The 24,770-nt window shown below is 33.2% G+C and overlaps 1 protein-coding gene across 2 annotated transcripts in view; it reads right to left on the bottom strand.

Moving 5' to 3' along the window:
- Positions 1-24,770, bottom strand: part of LOC114331260 (NACHT and WD repeat domain-containing protein 2) — a 206,679-nt gene that overhangs the window by 102,903 nt on the left and 79,006 nt on the right. For both annotated transcript variants that reach the window (XM_028280772.2, XM_028280781.2), the window contains exons 4-8: positions 19,651-19,848; positions 12,572-12,739; positions 7,232-7,382; positions 6,554-6,761; positions 6,227-6,382 (exon numbers count right to left, since the gene is read on the bottom strand). In XM_028280772.2, coding sequence (XP_028136573.2) covers positions 6,227-6,382; positions 6,554-6,761; positions 7,232-7,382; positions 12,572-12,739; positions 19,651-19,848 — 881 coding nt within the window. The remainder of the gene's footprint in view (positions 1-6,226; positions 6,383-6,553; positions 6,762-7,231; positions 7,383-12,571; positions 12,740-19,650; positions 19,849-24,770) is intronic.

Genomic DNA, 24,770 nt, shown 5'->3' with positions numbered 1-24,770 from the left:
CTGTTCTCGAAAAAATTAGCTATGAAAATGAGCATAATTTTCTATATCCCTAACTTTTGACGAGCAGTTTAGCTTAAATGGGGAAAAGCGGTAAGCTTAGACCAAACACCAGTAGGAGGCATTCAATTAATTGAGGAAAAAAATTAAATGGATAACAATATTCATTTCAGTTATAGAAAAGGCATTGCCCCGCTAGAATGGTTGAAATCACAAGTAACAATTAACCTTCGGAGTACGAAGACTGGGTCAAGCGTGACCCGAAATTCACTTATTTCTTAATATTTTATGAAATAATTTTTTTACAAATCCGATTGATCGTAAGTTCTCCTTATTTGTTTCAGTCTATTTTTTCGTATATAATTCGTGAACATGCAAATTACAGTTTTTCCTCTACGTAACATCTATGATGCTGGGTCAGTCCTGACCCGGTCTTCGGATTTCGAAAAATATTTTTAATATGTTTGTAGGTACACGTAAATCGCAGCCGTCTCTGTTTACGGGTATACGTATTCAAATATATGGCCGGAGCGAATTTACCTATGCCCGTTTTCTGTAAGGTATTAAAATCTGGCCGCCGCAGCGAACTAGTGTATACCCATGGGAAACCATCTTAAAAAATTTAAATACAATAATTTAGGATTATAATGGTTATGTTTGTTTGTTTTTTGTTGAATTAAAGATACTGTTTATTAATACTGACTATTTAAAACATCCTTATAAATAAAATGAGAATGGGTCACGCTTGACCCATCTTCGTAATCTAAGTAAGTCAAATAATCTCCGTACTCCGAAGGTTAATAGTCCTACAAAAAAGACAGGCGCTTGAAAGTGATAAGACCATTGAACAATAAGCCTGCGAACTGCCTTTTAAACACATTCTTAAAAATAATCCATAACACAATTAAAAAAAGGTTTGTTAAGAAATTCTTTTATAGACTTCAGAAATTCAACAACTTCTCCTGATTATGTTTAAAAAACGTACGGAATGCACTAAATGAAAAAAAGAAGAAAAAGATTTATCATACCGTTATACTCTAATATATTCTTACGTTGAATATTTGATGCTTCCCTGTAGAGTATAAAACGGACAGTTGTGTTTTTCCCGTGAGCTGCCTTGTTTAGTCTTCTTTGTCGTTCTATTCGTTAAATCCTATCCTCTCAAGTCACAGCGTCAGAAAGCAGTGGGTATATGCAGTGAACGGGAGGCCTATGTCGAGCAGTGAACGTTGGGCCCCTTTCGCGTTTATCATATGTAGAGAAGTCGCTTGTCAAAAACTGGACGTATGTAATCGTATTCTATTTGTTAAATACTCTCACCTAATATGTCATACCATGTGTGTTAATCCATTTTATTTCTACAATTTTAAAGTGTTATTACATGCCGTCATTTTCATTTGTCTACACCATCTTATTCTGCCAGTTAAATCCCATCATTTCAGACGCTGTACGTCACGATTGAACCAATAGAACCGTAGATACAAGACTAAGGCCCTTTTGACATGATGCTGTAATTGATTTTCATACGTCATTGTATTATATTAGTCAAATCCAGTTATTTTAGGTGCTGTACGCCACGATTGGACCAATAGGAGCGAAGATACGTAAATAAGGCCCTTTTGACATATTGCTGTAATTGATTTTTCTGTGTCATTGTATTCTGTTCATTAAACCCTACCATTTGAGCTGCTGTACGTCACAATTGGACCAATAGGACTAGATATACATAACTAGGGCCCTTTTGACTTGTTGCTGTATTTGATTTTTCTGTGTCATTGTATTTTATTTGTCAAGTCCTATTATTTGAGATGCCGTACGTCACGATTGGTCTTATAGGACCGAAGATACGCGACTAAGGCCCTTTTGACATGAGGTTGTATTTGATTTTTCTCTCATTGTATTCTGTTTGTCAAATCCTATCATTTGAGGTGCTATACATCACGATTGGACCAACAGGACCGAAGATACATAACTAAGGCCCTTTTGACATATTGCTTGTTTGATTTTTCTGTGTCATTGTCTTCTATGATGTCTAAGGCATATCTCTGATATGCCCTATTTTTAAATTGGACTTCGTAAGTCCTAGGTTTTCACCCACAAGCTTTTATTTGACACCTCATTTGTCATTCTACCCGGTATAATGGCGGAGGAGTTATATTGGCGGTCGTACGGACCGACAGAAAGAGTACCCAGCTCAAATATCTCACCTTTAGTACCATCCTTGGATTATAAGCTTTCATTTGACACCTCATTTATTATTATAGCTGGTATAATGATAGAGGAGTTACATTCGCGGTCGGACGGACCCACCGACAGACCGCCTAGGTCAAATATCTCACCTTTAGTACCATCCTTGTATTACCAGCTTACATTTGACACCTTATTTGTCGTTCTACCTGGTATAATGACGGAGAAGTTATATTCGCGGTCGTACGGACCGACAGAAAGATTGTCTAGGCCAAATAGCTCACTTTTAGTACCATCCTTGGATTATAAGCTTTCATTTGACACCTTATTTATCATTCTACTTGGTATAAAGACGCAGAAGTTATAGTCGCGGTCGTACGGACCGGCGGAAAGACAGCTTAGGTCAAATCGCTCACCTGTAGTACCATCATTGGATTATCAGCTTTCATTTGACACCTCATTTGTCATTCTACTTGGTATAAAGACGCAGAAGTTATAGTCGCGGTCGTACGGACCGGCGGAAAGACAGCCTAGGTCAAATCGCTCACCTGTAGTACTATCATTGGATTATCAGCTTTCATTTGACACCTCATTTGTCATTCTACCTGGTATAACGACGGAGGGGTTATATGCGCGGTCGTACGGACCGACGGAAAGACAGCCTGGGTCAAATATCTCACCTTTAGTACCATCCTTGGAATATAAGCTTTCATTTGACACCTCATTTGTCATTCTACCTGGTATAATGACGGAGAAGTTATATTCGCGGTCGTACGGACCGACAGAAAGATTGCCTAGGCCAAATATCTCACCTTTAGTACCATCCTTGGATTATAAGCTTTCATTTGACACCTCATTTATCATTCTACCTGGTATAATGATTGAGGAGTTATACTCGCGGTCGGACGGACCGACGGACAGACCATGTAGGTCAAAAATCTCACCTTTAGTACCATCCTTGGAATATCAGCCTTCATTTGACACCTCATTTCTCATTCTACATGGTATAATGACGGAGGAGTTATATTCCCGGTCGTACGGACCGTCGGAAAGACAGCCTAGGTCAAATATCTCACCTTTATTACCATCCTTGGAATATAAGCTTTCATTTGACACTTCATTTGTCATTCTACCTGGTATAATGACGGAGGAGTTATATTCGCGGTCGGAGGGACCGACGGAAAGACAGCCTAGGTCAAATATCTCACCTTTAGTACCATCCTAGGATTATCAGCTTTCATTTGACACCTCATTTGTCATTCTACCTGGTATAATGACGGATAAGTTATATTCGCGGTCGGAGGGACCGAGTCACAGACCGCCTAAGTCAAATATCTCACCTTTAGTACCATCCTTGTATTATAAGCTTTCTTTTGACACCTCATTTGTCATTCTACCTGGTATAATGACGGAGGAGTTATATTCGCGGTCGGAGGGACCGACGGAAAGACAGCCTAGGTCAAATATCTCACCTTTAGTACCATCCTAGGATTATCAGCTTTCATTTGACACCTCATTTGTCATTCTACCTGGTATAACGACGGAGGGTTATATGCGCGGTCGTACGGACCGACGGAAAGACAGCCTGGGTCAAATATCTCACCTTTAGTACCATCCTTGGAATATAAGCTTTCATTTGACACCTCATTTGTCATTCTACCTGGTATAATGACGGAGAAGTTATATTCGCGGTCGTACGGACCGACAGAAAGATTGCCTAGGCCAAATATCTCACCTTTAGTACCATCCTTGGATTATAAGCTTTCATTTGACACCTCATTTATCATTCTACCTGGTATAATGATTGAGGAGTTATACTCGCGGTCGGACGGACCGACGGACAGACCATGTAGGTCAAAAATCTCACCTTTAGTACCATCCTTGGAATATCAGCCTTCATTTGACACCTCATTTCTCATTCTACATGGTATAATGACGGAGGAGTTATATTCCCGGTCGTACGGACCGTCGGAAAGACAGCCTAGGTCAAATATCTCACCTTTATTACCATCCTTGGAATATAAGCTTTCATTTGACACCTCATTTGTCATTCTACCTGGTATAATGACGGAGGAGTTATATTCGCGGTCGGAGGGACCGACGGAAAGACAGCCTTGGTCAAATATCTCACCTTTAGTACCATCCTAGGATTATCAGCTTTCATTTGACACCTCATTTGTCATTCTACCTGGTATAATGACGGATAAGTTATATTCGCGGTCGGAGGGACCGAGTCACAGACCGCCTAAGTCAAATATCTCACCTTTAGTACCATCCTTGTATTATAAGCTTTCTTTTGACACCTCATTTGTCATTCTACCTGGTATAATGACGGAGGAGTTATATTCGCGGTCGGAGGGACCGACGGAAAGACAGCCTAGGTCAAATATCTCACCTTTAGTACCATCCTAGGATTATCAGCTTTCATTTGACACCTCATTTGTCATTCTACCTGGTATAATGACCGCCTAAGTCAAATATCTCACCTTTAGTACCATCCTTGTATTATAAGCTTTCTTTTGACACCTCATTTGTCATTCTACCTGGTATAATGACGGAGGAGTTATATTTGCGGTCGGAGGGACCGACGGAAAGACAGCCTAGGTCAAATATCTCACCGTTAGTACCATCCTTGGATTATATGCTTTCATTTGACACCTCATTTGTCATTCTACCTGGTATAATGATGGAGGAGTTATATTCGCGGTCGTAAAGACCGACGGACAGACCGCCAAGGTCAAATATCTCACCTTTAGTACCATCCTTGGATTATCAGCTTTCATTTGATACCTCATTTGTCATTCTAGCTGGTATATTGACGGAGGAGTTGTGGTTACAGACAGACGGACAGACGGACGTGGATAATACAAAGTTTTCACATTTTTTCAAAATTGGGTGAAAACAATAAAACATGATGCCAGACTGATTTCTTTATGAAAATAATATATACATTCTCAAATTGTCTATTTTTCGTTGTGAATAATATTGTATTCAACAGTGATGCCAAATTTCTGATGCCAAAATGATTGATAATGAAAGTGGGATATACGTTTTCATGTATATAACGGCAGCGACAAAACGGTAAAACACTGAACTAAATGTATATAATATTTTCACTGTACGATCATTTTGGACTCAAACATTTTATGGAATAAACTTATATAACTTAGTAAGAGGTAAACAAGGAAAGCTGATATATTAAAGTAACATCAAGGAATCAAATCTCTAACTACCGAGCTGATTAGACTTCTGGTAGCAAGTACAGGAATAAAGTTATTAAAGTAGTGTAAAGTGGCATCGATATACAGATGCCACTTTGCAAGACGATGCCAAATCGATGGTAAATGCATAATGTATCGATGCCAAATTGATAGTAGGATGTATATATATATATATATATATATATATATATATATATATATATAAAAAAATGAGATGTAGATCCTTTAAATATATATATATATATATATATATATATATATATATATATATATATATATATATATATATATATATATATATATATATATATATTAAAAAATTCGAAGCTTTTTTCCCAAGAAATAAAGACTTCTACTGGGACCAGATTCTGGTAACTCCTGTATTCGAGCTTTATAATACTTTCAAAGCAGACGAACGATGAATTAAATAAGACTAGGGGAAATCTAAAAATTGCATTTCGCTACCTGTTTATTCATCTTGGTAAGAATTCCAACGAATCTTGGTTCCTTGTACTCAGATAGGATAGGAATAAACTAATATACAATTAAATTGAGAGACACCTTATATTTCAATTCGTTCAGAGAGGACCATCATCCCCTTACGTTTCAAGCTCCTTAGGGATCATCTGAGAGGCTCTATGGTATGCTCTCCAGCTCCGTAAACCATAGAACCCTTTCCGATGATCCCAAAGGAGGGTAACAAGTACTTAAGAGATGATGCTCCTCTCTGAACGAATTGAAATATCAGATGTCTCTCATTTTCATATAAATATACTAGTATTATTAGACATATTTTATGCTTAAGATTATTTTGATAGTACCTTTAAATCTTTTTGTAAAATATCTAATCTTCTATGTGCTTCAGCTTCTCCCGGACTCATATTATCTGGAGTTTTTGCTGTTGGAGTGTAAATTCTATTCAACCATATACATCTCTTCGCTAGTTCTTGACTCATAAATACTGTATTATGTACTTCCTAGAACATAGAAACATACTTAGTATTTCGTCGTCATTCTAAGAATTATTGTCAAACTAAAGGGAGGGAGAATTATTGTTAAACATTCTACTATTATTTAAACATTCTACTATTGTGAGATTAAAAACTCGACATGGAAAATATGAGATATGTAAAACAATATAACTTTACCTGTTCAACTACTGTTGTTAAATAAGTATCTTTCAGTTCTTGTGAAAAAACGGTAATTAGCACGGCCAACATCTTATCTATCTCACTAGCCCATTCCGCGAAAGCCTTTTCTCTATCTTGAAGCGACGTCTCTTTAAAACCAGGAATGTGACAAGAAATTGGACGCAGTCTGTAGCAAGGTGGTTGAGCATGACTATCTAACATATACCTTAAAAGGAGATTATTCAGTAAATATTTAGAAAATATTCAGTAAATATTTAATAAAAAATGTTCAGTAAATCTTTAGTAAATATTCAGTAAATCTTTAGTAAATATTCAGTAAATATTCAGTCAGCAAATATTCAGTAAATATTCAGTAAACCTTCAGCAAATGTTCAGTAAATATTCATACAAAAAATATTCAGTAAATATTCAGTAAATATTCATTAAATAATTCAGTATATATTCAGTAAATATTCAGTAAATATTCAGCAAATAGTCAGTAAATATTCAGTAAATATTAAGTAAATATTCAGTAAATATTCAGCAAATATTCAGCAAATATTCAGTAAATATTCAGTAAATATTCAGTAAATATTCAATTAATATTCAGTACATATTCAATAAATATTCAGAAAATATTTAGAAAATATTCAGAAAATATTCAGTAAATATTCAGTATTGCAAAAACTTGTTTACCATTTGGATAAAAGTCCTTGGGCTGATTGATTTTCCGCACTTTCCATCGCTACGTTAAAATCTTGAGTTTCTATGGTAATTGGCAATAATTGAGTGCCTAAGGAGTTATTTAAAAACAACACAGGAATTATGTACGCTACTTCCATTTGCCCTAAAACATAAAATTTAGACCATTTAGTAGATTTTATAACAATGTAGATATATTATAATGTAATTTAGATACATAAAAAATAAAAATATTACAAAAAAATATGAAATGATAACCAAAAACGTTGAATTTTAAACAAGTTCAAAATTTGAATTAGTAGCTATTAAAACGGGCAATAAAATATGCAGTCCATTTAAGACGACAAAGAGACTACTACAGAACTGCCCCACATCACATATCCTGTTTAAAATATTTCTGGAAAAATCCCTGAAACCAAGGAAAAGAAAGTGCGAAGGAATGGGCATACCAGTAAGAAACGAATATCTACAGGGTGAGTTTTTAGTGCGGGATCGGTCGATAACTTCATTATGGTATAAAATATCGAGAAAAGTTATTTAAAAAAAATGTAGGCAATGATACTCTCCACGCTTGGAAAATATGTCCATTTATACAGGGTGATCAGTAACTGCGTGGTATATCAAACATATAATTTTTTAAATGGGACACCCTATATATTTTTTCATATTTATATTCCCCTCATAATTCTTGTTCATGTAATATATGGTTTTGCATCACTATACAGAGTATTTAACAAGTTATGACCATTTTTATTTCGAAATCACTATGAGATTAACACCCTGTATATAAAGGAGTAATGGATCACCCTATATTTTATTTTTCAAAATTATTGTATTTAATATACTATTTCATTTTTATATAGCATTCCCTATATCTAAACTGATTACTTTCCGAGATATTTTTAGTTTTCTTCAAATTTCGGGAATACATTCAATTTTTCTAGTAGAAATAAGTTAGTATCAAGTGATAATTAAATAAAATTATTTTTACTAGATAAATAACTAACACAAAATATAAACCATAGCAATATGCAGTGAATATACCAATAAATGTGATATTAAGAAATTATCATATTTCCCTAATATACAAGAATCGTAAAATTCCTACAAAAAAAACTTTGTATTGTATATAAAAATATAACAAGATTATTTTTATTCAATAAATAACTTACATAAAACATAAATCAAAACAATATACAACTGATGTAACAGTTTTTAGTTTGGTATATCAACAGCATTCTAAGCCAAGAATTTTTTAGTAGAACATTCATTTTTATGAGCACTTTTAAACTACAAAAAAAAATTAAGATTTTCTCATTTTTTTTTAATAGATCACCCTATATTTTATTTTTTTGCAATATTGTATTTATGATACTCTTTCATTTTTATATAGCATCTCCTATACCTAAACTTATTAGTTTCTGAGATATTTTTAGTTTTCTTCATTTGCCGGGAATACATTCAATTATTCTTATAAATATAAATAACTTAACAAATAAGTATTATGTAATAATATAACAAATATTTTCATTCAATAAATAACTAACAAAAAAATAATAAACCATAACAAAATTTAATGAATGCACCAATTAATGTGATGTTAAGGATATAAGTCTAAAGTAAATGTTGAAAATGACCACTTTCAACGTCTATGCAATTTTGTAACCGATATTCAAATGACCGAGCCACATTTCTAACATTTTTGTAAGTCAATATTATTAAAAGCTTCTTTTATTCTATTTTTCATATCATCAAGCGTTGTTGGATGCTTCTGGTATACAAGGTTTTTTATATAGCCCCACTTGAAAAAAATCAATTTTGGAAGAACTGGAGCACCGTCGTATAAAAACCTCAACCGTCAAAAAATGTGGACCAATCACATAATCTCTAACAATATCACCTTAAACATTTATAGATCACCTAGTTTGATTTCTTATTGATGCATATTAATGAAATTTAATATGAAAATTATATTATTAAAAACTGCGGGTCACAATCTGCTATTAGGAATGTGTTACTAAAAACTTCTTGGCTTAGAATGCTGTTGATATAATAATCTAAAAACTATTAAATTAGTTGTATATTGTTTTGATTTATGTTTTGTGTGAGTTGTTTATTAAATAAAAATAATCTTGTAATTTTATTATACACAACATATCTATATTTTTTTTGTAGGAATTGTATGATTCTTGTATATTAGGGAAATATGATAATTCCTTAATATCACATTTATTGATACATTCATTGCATATTGCTATTGTTTATATTTTGTGTTAGTGATTTATTGAATAAAAATAATTTTGTTTAATTATCATTCAATACCAACTTATTTCTACTAGAAAAATTGAATGTATTCCCGAAAGTTGAAGAAAACTAAAAATATCTCCGAAAGTAAAAAGTTTAGATATAGGGAATGCTATATAAAAATGAAAGAGTATAATAAATACACTATTTTTGAAAAATAAAATATAGGGTGATCCATTTAAAAAAATAGAGAAAATCGTAATTTGGTTTTGTAGTTCACCCTGTATACAAACATTCGTCAATGATTTCAATTGGACTTAATTTAATAACTACAGTATATTGTTTATCTTACTACATAAAACAAATTATTGTCTATGAATTACTTCTTTATATACAGGGTGTTAATCTCATAGGGATTTCGAAATAAAAATGGTCATAACTTGTTAAATACTCTGTATAGTAATGCAAAACCCTATATTATATGAACAAGAATTATGAGGGGAATATAAATATGAAAAAATATATAGGGTGTCACATTTAAAAAATTATATGTTTGATATACCACGCTGTTATTGATCACCCTGTAGAAATGGACATATTTTCCAAGTGTGGAGAATATGATTGTCTAAATTTTTTCTAAATAACTTTTTTCGATATTCTATACCGTAATGGAATTATCGACCGATCCCACACTAAAAACTCACCCTGTATATACCCTAACTTTTGTTGACTATCAAATAGTGATCGAACACGACAATGAGAAAACTGGAACATGAATATACAAAGAAATAAAACGACTGGAAATAGACGAAGGTAAACAAATCAAAGCAACAACTAAAGAAGATATAAAAAAATAGACCAGGACAAACAAGAGACTGCATACGAAAATTGAACCCGATACCGTGGGATAGAAAATCAGTGTCAACATAAAAAGAATAATATATAAATGAAGTAAAGAAACACAGACGTACTCACAATCATTTAATTTACTTCGACGACCGGTTTCGATCTCTACAATATACAGATCATCTTCAGGTCGGCGTTACAATTGATTAAATGATGCCGTTACAAGGGATGAGTTGTAAGTTCATCAATAACATATTTAAACGTCCAGATTATGCTAGTAGGGTAGCTAGGTGAAGGACTGGGTAGGCGGGCATGTTTCGTAGGTCAAAACACAGTAAATAGTGAACTTGCATAAAATTTTAAATTCGAAAAAAATGTTATAAATCACAACAGAACATAATTTAAAACATGTATCAAATATTAAAAAGTTTTGTTTGGCTTTCGTTTGGCCCCTAAAGATGATTAAAAATTCAAATTAAAACAGGTGGCCCAAAACGCGTCGTGACGTCATTCGTTTAAATTATGTTTGCATTCTTCCAAAAAAGTAAACAGAATTTAAAATTAGACATTATAAACGTCAGTAGAAAATACAGTTATGTAACCTTAAAAGTGTTTTTGATCGTTTGAACTATTTTAAATGTCATTTAATAGTGTCAGTGTCAAAACGAATGCCAAACCTAATAGGGAACTTGCACATTTTTTTTTATTGCATAATAATATCCAGTTTCCTTTAAAAATAAGCCTTAAGCGGAAACAGTAGCGATCAACAGGTAGCAAAAACGCGTTTCAAGATTACGGCTGTAATTTTGTATATTTTTTCGAGATATTTGGCACACGTATTTGTAATATAATAAAGAATGGCGGTACAGAGCCCAATTTGAAAAATATATGAATATGTGTAAATTACTCTGTAATTAAATACAATATTAAAAAAATGAGCCTGTACCGCCATTAAGAAGAACAAAAAAATATACTTTCTTCAAATAAACTTTTTTATCCGATGCCTAGATTTTGTGTCATTTTGGAACTACTAAAATTTTTTATTTCATTAGTAGTTCCAAAATGACACAAAATCTAGGCATCGGATAAAAAAGTTTATTTGAAGAAAGTGTATTTTTTTGTTCTTCTTAATGGCGGTACAGGCTCGTTTGTTTAATATTGTATTTAATTACAGAGTAATTTCCACATATTCATATATTTTTCAAATTGGGCTCTGTACCGCCATTCTTTATTATATTACAAATATGTGTGCCAAATATCTCGAAAAAATATTCAAAATTACAGCCGCGATCTTGGAACGCGTTTTCGCTACCTGTTGATCGCTACTGTTTCCTCTTAAAACCTCATAATAACAAGTACAAATTTAAAATCTATATATATTTTTTTGTTTTCTGGCCTTGGTTTAGAGAACCTTTAGTCAATTTAAAATAGTTCAAACGATCAAAAACACTTGTGAGGTTACATAACTGTATTTTCTACTGACGTTTATAATGTCTAATTTTAATTCTGTTTACTTTTTTGGAAGAATGTAAACATAATTTAAACGAATGACGTCACGACGCGTTTTGGGCCACCTGTTTTAATTTGAATTTTTAATCATCTTTAGGGGCCAAACGAAAGCCAAACAAAACTTTTTAATATTTGATACATGTTTTAAATTATGTTCTGTTGTGATTTATAACATTTTTTTCGAATTTAAAATTTTATGCAAGTTCCCTATTGGAATGTATTCTGAAGGCATATGTGTTATGTGAAACAGATATAGATGTATTAGCTATGAGAAAGACAACATTTGAATAATATATAACACCATGATAACAAATATCCTAACTTGTGGGTGTGAAAATTGGATAATAAATAAGAAAACAACAAAAACAAGAGCAACAAAGATCGAATACCTAAGGAGAAGCTTCAGAGTAACGAGAAGAGATAGAATAAACAACATAGAGATTCAGAAAAGAATGGATATGATCTCAGATATAATAGACTACGCAGATCAGAAGCGATTAACCTGATACGGACATCAGACAGGTTGTCAGAACAGCAGACAAAAAACGTTGGATAAACAGAATAACAGAGTGGAGCCCGATAGGAAAAAGGAGGAGAGGCAGACGCCAAAGATTTTCAGAGATGAAGTGGACGAAGAAATGGAAAGAAGAAATCTGCAGGAAGGGGAGTGGCAAAACAGAAAGATCTGTTTTAATCTTAATAAGTATAAAAATTAATAACTCCTAATTATATTACTTGTGAGTTCTCCTATACATAACTCCGGAAATTCGTGGTCCTGTTGCTTTTCTAGAAGAGTTTTCCAATGCAGATCCACGATATGTAACTCGTAGCCTCTGGATCTACAGTTTGCTCTTAATTCGGGGTAAATGGTATTATGTAGTGCCCCTTTCTCAACATTACAATCTAAAAAATAATTAAAATATATTAAAATAAATTGAGTTGAGTAGCTGTCAACAGTATGGGATAACTAATTACTAGGAAATTTTTAATAAAAAAACAAACATTTTAAAATTTTGACGTGTTTTTGGCAAGGATATGAATATTTTAGGAAAAAACATCAATACTACTATTCAAAATTGTACATCTATATGATGCCACAAATTTAATATGCATAATATTAGTATACTCATAGTAAAATGTACCAGCTGTAAAAATGATTAAATTAAGAGGAAAGAGTAGCATTAAAGACCATTTTATTTTGACTTACGTATAAATAGCATTTTTGCACTTCTCTGATATATGAAGTTTATCCGAAATATTTTTTATACATAGTGATTAGTGGCTGTAGTTCTTCCTTTACATCTTTGCTCATACATGAAATTATTCACGACTCCTTCTTATACTAGGTTTATTTTTTACCCACAGAAACTAGTATCGTAAAATAAAACCGCTTGTCCTTAGAATCCACAATAAGTTTAACAAGGATAAACCGTACGGCATGTCTTTGATACCTTGTTTACTATGCATTTTGACGTTTCTCATTTTCAGTGACAGTGACATTAGAGCATAATGTTTATTATGGGACCGTGCAAGTTCGGCAAAGCGACCTCTATTTCTACGCTCTGTACTTTTATTCGCACTTTTAATTATATTGGCCAATTATATTAGTCCTGGTTGCTGGATAATTGTCAAGGCCATAGTCCAAAAAAATAGTAAGAAGAAAAAATAAGATGCAGGTTATGTTTAGCAAACGTAAACAATTGACCATTCCAAATCACGTGATATAATATGGCCGGCAGTGGGCAAAAATTTAATAATATAGGGTTTACATCAGTTTTTTTAAAGAATATCCTGTTTGGTTTTGTTTTTTATTGTTAATTGTGCACCGAAATTGTGATAGCAAATAAATATAAACTAGTTTATCGCCTACATAACTGAATAATCCCATAGTAGTTATTGACACAAACTGGTAACTAATATGGGATAATTCAGTTCTGTAGGCGATAAATCACTTCATATTTAATATGTTATCACAATTTCGCAGATTTCCCTACACAATTAACATAAAAAAACAACCAAACAGGATTTTCTTTACAAATTAATGTAGATGTAAGGTTAGATTTTGCCCACACCCGGCCATGTTTGACGTTTCATTGGAATGCCTAATTGTATGTAGTAAATAAAATCAGTTATTAAAATGCAGTACTGCAAGCAAAATACAATTAATTAAATTTACCTTTATATAATAATTGCATATCATATCAATATTGTGGAGTAATATATAATTTTTCTGCGTCAATGACAGAAGGTATGAAATATACGTCAATTTGACAATTTCAATTGACAATATGAATTATTTAAGATAGATGCAATATTTCTCCGCGACTCGCGCACGGTCGTTTCTCGTTTCCCTTTCCAAGTACTTGCACACCGCGAATACACATATGTCCAAAAGTTTGGAATATTGGAATATTTCGTCTTTTTATTGATTTTTATATATAAACTTTTCTGAATAGTTAAACATCATTTTGTTTCAATTCTTAACATTACTAAATAAATCTCAAAACCAGATAAACGATATGCAAAAAAATTATTTATTCTCTTGGAGTGAACAAGTTAGAAAGTACAACTTACATTTAAAAATAAATTAGTAAAGAAAAAAATTATTTTTAATAAAACTAATAATTAGTATTTCCTCCATTGGCCTGTATGCATGCCTGTAGGCGATTTGGCATGCTGCCGATTAACTGGTCGAGCTGGGCTTGCGGAATTCTCTCCCATTCTTCACGAGCAGCATCTTTTAGTTCGCGAAGTGTAATATGGGGATTGTTTCGCTTTTTGATGCGTGTTTTGAGAATGTCCCAAGCATGTTCAATAACGTTCATATCGGGGGAATTCGAGGGCCACTGTAATGTAGATATTCCTTCTTCTTCCAGAAAATTTTGTACTGCTGCTGTTCGATGAGGAGGTGCGTTGTCATGCATAAACATAAATTCATCACCTACTGCCCCTCGGAATAGACGTACGACAGGATTTAAAACTTCCTCGATGTACACAGCACCAGTGACACTTCTCTCCAGAACCAGCAGTGGCGTCCGTGTACCACTCATAATACCACCCCAAACCATAATACTGCCACCTTGAAACGGGGCACGCGGTTGGGCTGTTTCTAGTCGGGCTTGTCGTCCTGGGGCCCTCCAAACTAGTGTTCTTCGCGAATAAGATACCAAGACAATTTTTGACTCATCAGAGAACATCACGTTATTTCAGTTAGGACCATGTTGCACCATTTCTGTAGCCCATTGCAACCTTACAATTTTGTGTTGGTAGGTTAGTTTAGGAACATGTAAGGGCATTCGACGATACAAATTTACCGCATTTAGTCGGCGTGTTATTGTTTGTCGTGAAATATTCAGTCCTTGCAACCTAGAAATTTCCCTGGATATACCACTTGTGGATTCCAGACGATTTCTTCGAGCTATCAATGTTATCTGCCGATCTTGTGCTGCTGTTGTACATCGACTTCTACCACTTCTGGGACGATCCTTGACGTCATTTTGTCTCTTGGATTTTTTTGAAGTTATACTTCTTTACGGGCGTAATGACAGTGAAATTTTATATGGTAAAACCTAGCGACCGGGCGCATGCGCATTATAACTTTGTTCTGATTGGATGTTCAAATGACATGACAAAAATTATCCAATATGGCAGCTGTGGCACAGCTGTGGGACTGTGATTTGGTTATAATGTATGCTTGTTGCGTTTTAAAATTTGTAGGAAGAGAAACAACAAACAAAAAGTTAGTTAATGGTTATACTGCCTTTTTAAATAGTTTTCATATTATATTTTTGGACTTATTTACATAGAAGAGATGATTGTTGCATGCCAATGTGAAAGCTCATCAAACTGTGACTAGTATGAGTGCCGCAAATCTCGCTTATTCAAAGCTAAAGAATCTTTCACTGGTAAGTGTTTTATAAATAGTTGATCAAATTTTGTTATGATATTTGAACATAGCCACTTTGCACGACGCAAGTGATTGCGAAATTTATTAGTCGTTATACGGGCTCCGATACCTACCTTGAACCTACCAAAATACATAAGTAGTATGTCATACTTTTATTTACATAATTTGATTACCATCAAAACTTCTATCAATATTCACCTAATATATTGTTTTCTTACTCTATGTTTTGTTGTATTTTTTCAATTCTAAATCATTTCAATTCAAAATCAAAATAATTTGATTTACATAAGTTAAAAATGTCAAAAGGTTAATCTGTTTAGTTAGACGATCTTCGCACATAATGACAAGCTGTCTCTGTGGCGAAGTTTTAATGCGAGTGAATCCCAATACAACGCAAATACCAGCCGCGTGGTAAGTTGGTTCGAATCCCAATAGAAACTTTTATTTTTTTATTTTTTTTATACATTTTATGATTGTAAGTATATTTATTATATAATTTTATTTTCAGAAAATACGTACAGTGGAACCTCGATAACTCGGATTAATCGGGACCGCGGCCGATCCGGGTTATCGAAAATCCGGGTTAGCCGGAGAGCATGGTAAAAATTAATATAATACGGTATACTTATAGATAAAGTCCCTTATAAGCAAAATAATATGAAACATATATGCACAGTTACCTATGGTTGTATAGAGTTTAGTATAGACAATATAGAGTATTATTAATTTCTAGGTAAAAAAACTCAGTCAGTTTGGTTGTGTCAATAATTTCGTCTGGTCTGCTTACGTAATTTAAGAACAGTGACTCTTTCATTGTTTAAAAGACCATTGTTTAAAAAAATAATTTTAAAAGACAGTTGAAAAATAAAGGAATAACAGGTGCCTGTTGTTTGCGATAATGAATGCCGCTCTGCCGCCGCCGTGTGCATGAGTCATTTTTACTATCATATAGTTCAAATTACACAGATACCCATTATCTCTCAAATATTATATTATGATTGAAGGGAAGTTTTATCAATGAAATTCGATATTTTTAAGACATTCCAGAAGCGGCTGCAGATAAAATGTTTTAACATAATACATACATTTTTATTGTTGAAATGTTTGTCCGATGAAAATCGGTCCGGGTTAGCCGGACTTCTGGGTTATCGGGGGCCGACTTATCGAGGTTCCACTGTATTTAGTTAAAAAATTTTCCGACAATTAATGTTCAGAAATCATTTGTGGCATTTTTAATGTGTTTGTGTGTGTTTTATTTTTTTATTATTTTAATTTTTGGCACTGTTTTAATAAAAACGTTTGAGAAGTAGTAAGTATAAATTAATTTAATATTTAAATAAAATATAAATAAAAAGTATATTAATTTCGTTTATAATCATATAATCATATAATAGAAGTATAACTTCTTACGTGCGTACAAAGTACACAAACATTCTTTTTTTTATTTTAGATACAGCACTCTGAGTAACATCAACAATATTCGCGATATCACTTTGGCTAAAGCCCTGTTGTAACAAAGCAATTATTCTAGATATGTCAAAGTGAGACATCACGTTTCTAGGCATTTTTAAACGGCTCAATTCAAATTTAAACACAGACTGAAATAATGTGTAAATACGCTAATCAGTTGAATGTGACCAAAATGGGCAAAATGATACAAAAACGATTCAAAGTTTTTATCATTTTCATGTAAAAACGCTCTCAAATGAATATCAACAACAGTTTTTAAACTACCATGGGCGTAGATATATTATTTGTACGTATTCCAAACTTTTGGACATGTGTGTATTTATATTTTATAAAGTTGTAATTGTGTTAAATATATTCTAACATAGTAAAATATAAACGTAGGTACAATATACCTAACTTTATAAAATACATAAGTCTAACAATAATAGCTATTTCCTAATTATTACATTGACAGTGCATATCAATGATATTACAGACATATCGATGTACGCTTCATTTAATGTTTTGATTTAAGGGCATGGGCGCACATATTTTATGGTTATCCATACTTTTTCTGTCTTTACACGGCAAATTAAGTGTAGTAAAATTCTCACTGGTATGGATATGTAAACATTACCTGACAAAAATGTCATCATTAACTTTAAAGAGATGGCTTTTGAGTGTTGTTGGATAACTGTTACTTGTACTCGTATAATTGCATAATAAATTCAGTTAATTAATATAATAGATTTTTCACTAACTATGTATTCAGTGATTATAATAATTTATATACTGTATAACAAAAACTAATACTCAATCGAGAAAAGAGGAAAAGTGATAAAGTGATTTTTTAATAATATATTGTTACTATGGAACGCTTACAATCTTGAACATCTTTAACAACCAAATACTTGGATCACAGAATATATCCTGCTGTATTCTCTGCTTCGATCTTCCATAAATAACAAACAATAAATAACTTTTTTTTAAGTTCACGTCTTTCAATTATTTATCAAATACATTATCAATAGTAATACCACTAGTGATTCAATTTTCCCGATAAGTCTGTCTTTTATTTCTAAACTCAACTGAGTTGCTTAAAGAAAACACCACTCGTCCTACGGACTCGTGGTGTTTTCAAGCAACTCAGTTTCGTTTAGAAGTAAATCGACAAACTTATCGCGAAAATTGAATCACTAGTGGTATTACTATTGACTATTTCACTCATCTTAAAATTTTCACATAATCTGACCAATCACAAACCAAAGACAGCTTGTGTTATCGCGAAAACACCAACTGTCTTTCAATTCTGATTGGTCTATCAGCTTCGTGTTTTCAACGAAGTAACCATGGATACGGATCGCAAAGCAAAGTTTGACGTTTGCCAAAAAAATTATTGTAGCTGTATACGTCAAAATGAGTCGTTTCGGTGGTACTTCAAGCGAAGTTATAAACCAAAACATTGAAGAAAATATACCGAGTAACACAAGAAAATCTAAATCTTATATATGGAGACAATTTATGATGTTCTGTGTGGATCGCAACTACAAATTAGATGCAGAAAATAACAACGAAACACTGGGCCATTCTAAAAGACTGGGCCTTCAACTATTTATTGTTATAGGTAAAAAATAATTATAACAAATTATTTATAGTTATAATAAATATTTCATGATTATGACTAATTGTGAATTATTCAAAAAATGGGTAGATTTGGGTTACCTAGATCAAATGTATTATTATTAAATTCCTTCCTCTCATTCTACTGAATTTTTGACCTATCACTTTGTTCGTGAAATAGTCAATATTATTTAATTAACAAATCAAAATATTCCCGATGGAATGCCAAATATTTAAAATTGCCACTGTCTTGTCACCATATTATATTCGGCTCAGTGCGTTGTATGACAAAGATAGCGAATGTTCGATTTGGAAAATATCACCACGGACATGGTGTCCATTTTTTCCGAATCCTAAAAAAACTAATAATAAATATTTTTAAAAAATTTAAACGCAGAATGAAAGACTGAATTATTATCGAGGGCCGAAAGTCCCTTAGAATAAACAAACAGTTTCATTTGAATGAGTTATTTGAAATTAAAAATAACACTACATTTTCTCTTAGTTTTTCACCCCTGTAACTTATTAAAATAAACATTACGTAAACATTACATAAGGAACTTTCGGCCCTTGGTAAGAACGTAATCTTTCATTCTACATTTAAATTTTTCAAAAATACTTATTAGTTTTCTCAGGATTCGAAAAAAATGAATCCCATTTAAATAGCATTAGTGCAGAAACTACGTACCCATCTCCTTAACTTGTTTGCAAATGAATCATGACGTTAGTGCAAAGATATAATAGAACAATTATATCCAAGGAGGAAGTAACAAAAGAAATACGAAGGACAAAAAAGACTCTTATGATATTACAATTAACCCATTTAATGGACTCTTACCTTGTGAATCAGCAGCACATATATAAATTACGATTTTCCTACTTTTCAGTACAGTCTTAGTCTGGGCCACTTTTCCCATGATCAAACATTGGAGGTTTTCTGACAGATCAGAAACCTCTTTTGGAACATTACTATCAAATAGTTTATCAAAATCCTTCGGACTTTGATTTCCTGGCGGCGAACTTAAAGACATTGAATCTGAAAAAAAAAAAATTAAAATAAACTATTCAATATTGTACCAAAATATAGATGTATGTTAAAAGAAAAATGCGATAAAACTTTTTAATATGGTTCCGGATAAAACAATGGAACGATTTCATGCTTTAAATATTATGTTTTTATTGGATTCAGCCACAACTAATTGTAATGAAAGTTACATTTTTAATTGCTGTTTAATCTCAAACATTCAATTTTCATATTCGATATTTTTATCACGCCGTGTATCACACTAACGCAATTGTTATTATATTCCAAACATATGCGGGCTATTTAGATAGTTTAATTATTGCAAATCAAAAACAATATTTTTGACTAGCGCACACTAATTGTGCTAACTAAATAAAATACTTTGTTAATTATACACGTGGGCTGCCCCCAATACTAGGGCAGCTAAGAAGGAGCATACATTAGTACATACATTCCTTCGAGTAACTTCAACGAGTCAAAATGTGCTTTTAAATATTCCTTCGAGTCAATTCACAGAGACAACATCTAGTCTCATCGTCAAATGATTCTCAGGTCAACCATCATACGAAGCGGCCAATGAAGTATCGTCATTAGGTCTCCCGGGAAGTTAGTGTCATTTACAGAATTAAATTATCATCTTGAATTTGGTGTTTCACTAAAGGCGATAGATCCTGCAGCTGAGCTCAAGATTATAGGTACATTGCTGTTTGACGTTTTGATTTGGACTTCGTTTTCAAAAAATGTTATTTAAAAGACATGGTTAGGTGTTATTATATCCGAAAGTTGTTTAGCGGTTGTTTTTCAAACTTGACGTGTGATGTACTTTGATATTAATCTTGTAGGAAAATAGACATGCCACAAGATAACAGTTTCAGAACCGCCTTTGGTTAAGTCAACTATGTTATCACGTTGACGGACACAACGTCTATAGACGTCTAATTTCCATTGATGTAATGTGACACAATGTCTATAGACGTCATTTTTTAAAATAACGAGTTGTGACAAAAAATGTCACATTACATCTACAGATGCATATTAAATGTGACACGACACCCATTGTCGTCGTCCACATGTTTACAAAAAATGTAAAAAACCTCAACTCAAAAAATTCAACAATTTCACTAAAATCTACTTTGCAAAATACAAAATAGTGTCACAACACTTGCTTATACATTTGGCGCACTGTCCGTCAACGTGTTAATAGCATCTGTAACGCAGGGGCCACAGTAACGTCTAATGCCGTTCATTAACGCATTATTTGCCATCTCTGTAATGCAGATAATGCGTTAATTATCGGTATTAGACGTTACTGTGGCCCCAGCATAAAGGATACCAGTATATCGTCCACGTGGACAGAAATAGAAGAATTCTACAAGCAACTAGAATACATTCTGGAATCGACCAAAAAAGAAGAGGTCACCATAATCATGGGCGATTTCAACGCTAAAGTTGGTAAGGTGAAAACTGATGGATGCACTGGTGAATTTGGACTTGGACAACGAAACGACCGAGGTGAACGTCTGGTACAATTTTGCCAAGAAAAAGAATTTGTAGTAATGAACACAATGTTCAGATTACCAAACCGTAGATTGTACACAGAGACATCACCAAGGGATAATGCAGACAACATCGTCAGGAATCAAATCGATTATATGCTAATCAGAAGCCGGTTTAAAAACTCCATCACGTCTACAAAAACCTATCGAGGCACTGATATAGAAGCGGATCACAATCCGGTGGTGGCTGTAGTAAATATAAGATTCAATAAACTACAGAAAAATGCAGTTAAACAAAAGATAGACGTTAAGCAACTGAAAGACGCAACTATACTGGAAAGGACAAGAGAACAGGTAAACAACAATCTTAGAAACCTTGCTGCAAAAAATAGGAACACAGACAATGTAGAGGACAAATGGATGGAGATAGAAAAGGCCCTTATGACAGCTGGTGAAGGCTCCTTAGCTCCAAGCAAAATTAAGAAAAAGGAATGGATGACAAATGAAATTTTGTTCCTCATGGAGGAAAGGCGAAGAAATAAAACCAACAAGACAAAATACAAAGAATTGAACCGTGAGATTAAGAGAAAAATTAAAGAAGCCAAAGAGAAGTGGGTTTTGGAAAACTGTACAAGAATTCATCTGTACTCAGTAGATATATCTTAAAAACACCCTGTAATTATCTACGATAACTACTTTCAGTTATTTATGTCATCATAACAATATTACAACCTTCATTCGATTATATAAATATTGTTATCCTAGATCACGATTCAACTAATAATTGCAGAGTCAATTATAAACACTTTTCATGGTCGATGCTGAATAGGCATTTCTAAATATATAAACAGCAAAACTATAACAAGTAAATTCATATTATTATATTAGACATTCTATTTTGGTGATCAGACGTAATATTTCCACATTAAAGATAGTGTCTCTTTCTTCACGAGACGTTCTTAGGGTGCGGTGCTACCAGCTTATGCTAATGCGAGTGTAAATAAAACAACTCAACAAGTAAAAGCGTATCAATTATTCCACCCCTCGGATAAGGGATAACCACCCTCACCGGGAGAAGATAGCCTTAGTGCCCAGGGCTGTCATATGGCGATCCAGAACCAGGGGAGAACTCAGGACTGGTGAACAGGACAGGTATGAAGAAACACGTCAATGTTCAGGCACCTAGACCACCTTAGACAACAGTGTGGTATGTAAAATGGATGGAGACATCAGGCCGACGCGGAGCTGAAAAGGGAATAGTATGGAGATGGAACATCGTGGGACAATGGAAAATGGACAATGCTATGGAACGTGCAGCGAGGACTTGTGATACGAACAAAGACGCGTAAAAGTGGTAAGTCCATATTAGCTATTTTTATGGTATTTCCTGATTAATATAAAGTATAAAGTATAAACATTATGTGCTACCTTAATTACATTAATATATGTTTCAAGTTTACCTATTTTTACTTAATTATTCTATTCTATTACCAATATTTATCAATATACAAAGATTTTTTTTACCCTCATATTAAGTTATTATAGGACGCAATGATACAATTTTATATGATTTTTACATATTTATCAACGTATACTTTATCCTTGCTGACTTTTATTCATTTATTATTTGACTACTGATTTTTAGTACATTTTTGCAATTTTTTATGATCTTAATATTTGCTATCGTAAATATACCTATCAAAATAAATATACGATATAACAAATATACGCTATATGCATAATACATTTAAATTATTATTCTAACTAATTATTTACAAGGGTTAATATAACGTTATTTATTTTTGAATTTTTATTACTACTGCAATTTTTACATATTTTTACCATATATTGACGTATTATTTTATCTCTATATTTTTTTACTATATATCTATATACTACATATCTATATACACCGTAAGACTATCGAATTTATATTTTCGCTAAGAAGTGCAGAAGCTGGAAAAAAAGAAAAAAATTATGTATAAATGAGTAGCAACAAAGTTACTTGGGAAGATTTTGTCAAAATAGTTGAGGAAATTGCACAAGAAATAGACAGGCAAAGCAGAAGAGTCTTAAAGAAAAAAGTTCCGAAATCTAAGGACATAAAGGAAGAAGTGACGACACAGCTAATTAAAGCTTATAACAAGTTCACACAATTGACTAGGAAAAACTGGGAAGCACTTTCGGACAAACAAAGGGAATCGTGCAACAAATATTTTGGAAAAATCAGAGACAAAGTTAAAGAGACAAAAGAGAAAAAAGGTGACATAAAACAAGATATAACAATATTAAACATGGCTTTGACAATCAATGAATTTTTGAATATCGCAAGCAAGATATTGCCCAACGAGTTCGATGGAAGCGCAGGGAAATTACAACCATTTTTAGACGCATTAGAACTACTTGGAAAATTGGCAGAAGGTCATGAAGACACAGCTGTAACGCTAATAAAAACGCGACTCACCAATAAGGCTAGGAACCTAATAACCACAGAAGATACGATGCCACGGATAGCTGAAGCACTAAAGAAAGAATTAAAAGGTGATAATCCGAAGAATTTAATAGCCAAATTAGCCAAAAAAAGGCAAGGGCATAGAGATGCAGCAGTGTACGCATCTGAAGTGGAAGAGTTAGCAGAACAATTAAAAGTAGCATACATAGCGGAAGGAATGCCACTTGACTTAGCAAAGAAATATACGACCGAAGCTGTAGTAACAACAATGAAACGAAACGCTAATGCAGAGAAAGCTAAGCTAATACTGGAAGCAGGTAACTTTACATCACCGCAGGAAGTAGTATCTAAATTTTTGTCGATCGATACGACTGAAGAAAATGCACAAGGAAGAGTCTTAAATTATAGGACAAACTACGAGAATAGGAGAGAACAGCAGCAATACAGAAGAGGATACCATAACAAATATGACAGAGGAAGAAGAAATAACTTCGGACAACGGAACGAAGGAGAAGCAACGGACAATCAACGAAATTATTCGAACAGAGGATACAGACAATTTAACAATCAAACATACAGAGGAAACCAGAGAGGCGGACGTAACAGGAACGTAAGGTTACTAGAAATAGAGGACAGTCAAGAAGAGCAAGAAAACCAGCAGTTGGGGTTTTGAATGAACAAGAAGTTGGAAGCACACAGGCAGAAATAAAATATAACATTTACAACTTCGACCTAAACCTAACGAACTTTGTACGAATGAAAACAGGAATTCTTGAAAACACAAGCACTTTTATCATAGACACAGGAGCTGACATTTCAATACTAAAATGTTCACAAGATTTTATGAAGGAACAGGTGAAACAAACACAAAGGCGAAAATAAAAGGAGTCACTAAAGGAGAGTTGCAAACAATGGGAGAAGTTGAGACAACACTCGAAGTAAAAGGAACTCGATTCCAACACATCTTTCAATTGGTAGAACCTAAC

This window comes from Diabrotica virgifera, chromosome 6 (genome assembly GCF_917563875.1).
Source record: "Diabrotica virgifera virgifera chromosome 6, PGI_DIABVI_V3a".
Lineage (NCBI taxonomy): Eukaryota > Metazoa > Arthropoda > Insecta > Coleoptera > Chrysomelidae > Diabrotica > Diabrotica virgifera.
Note: the sequence above shows the minus strand (reverse complement) of the source record. Positions and strands in the feature narration are given on the sequence as shown.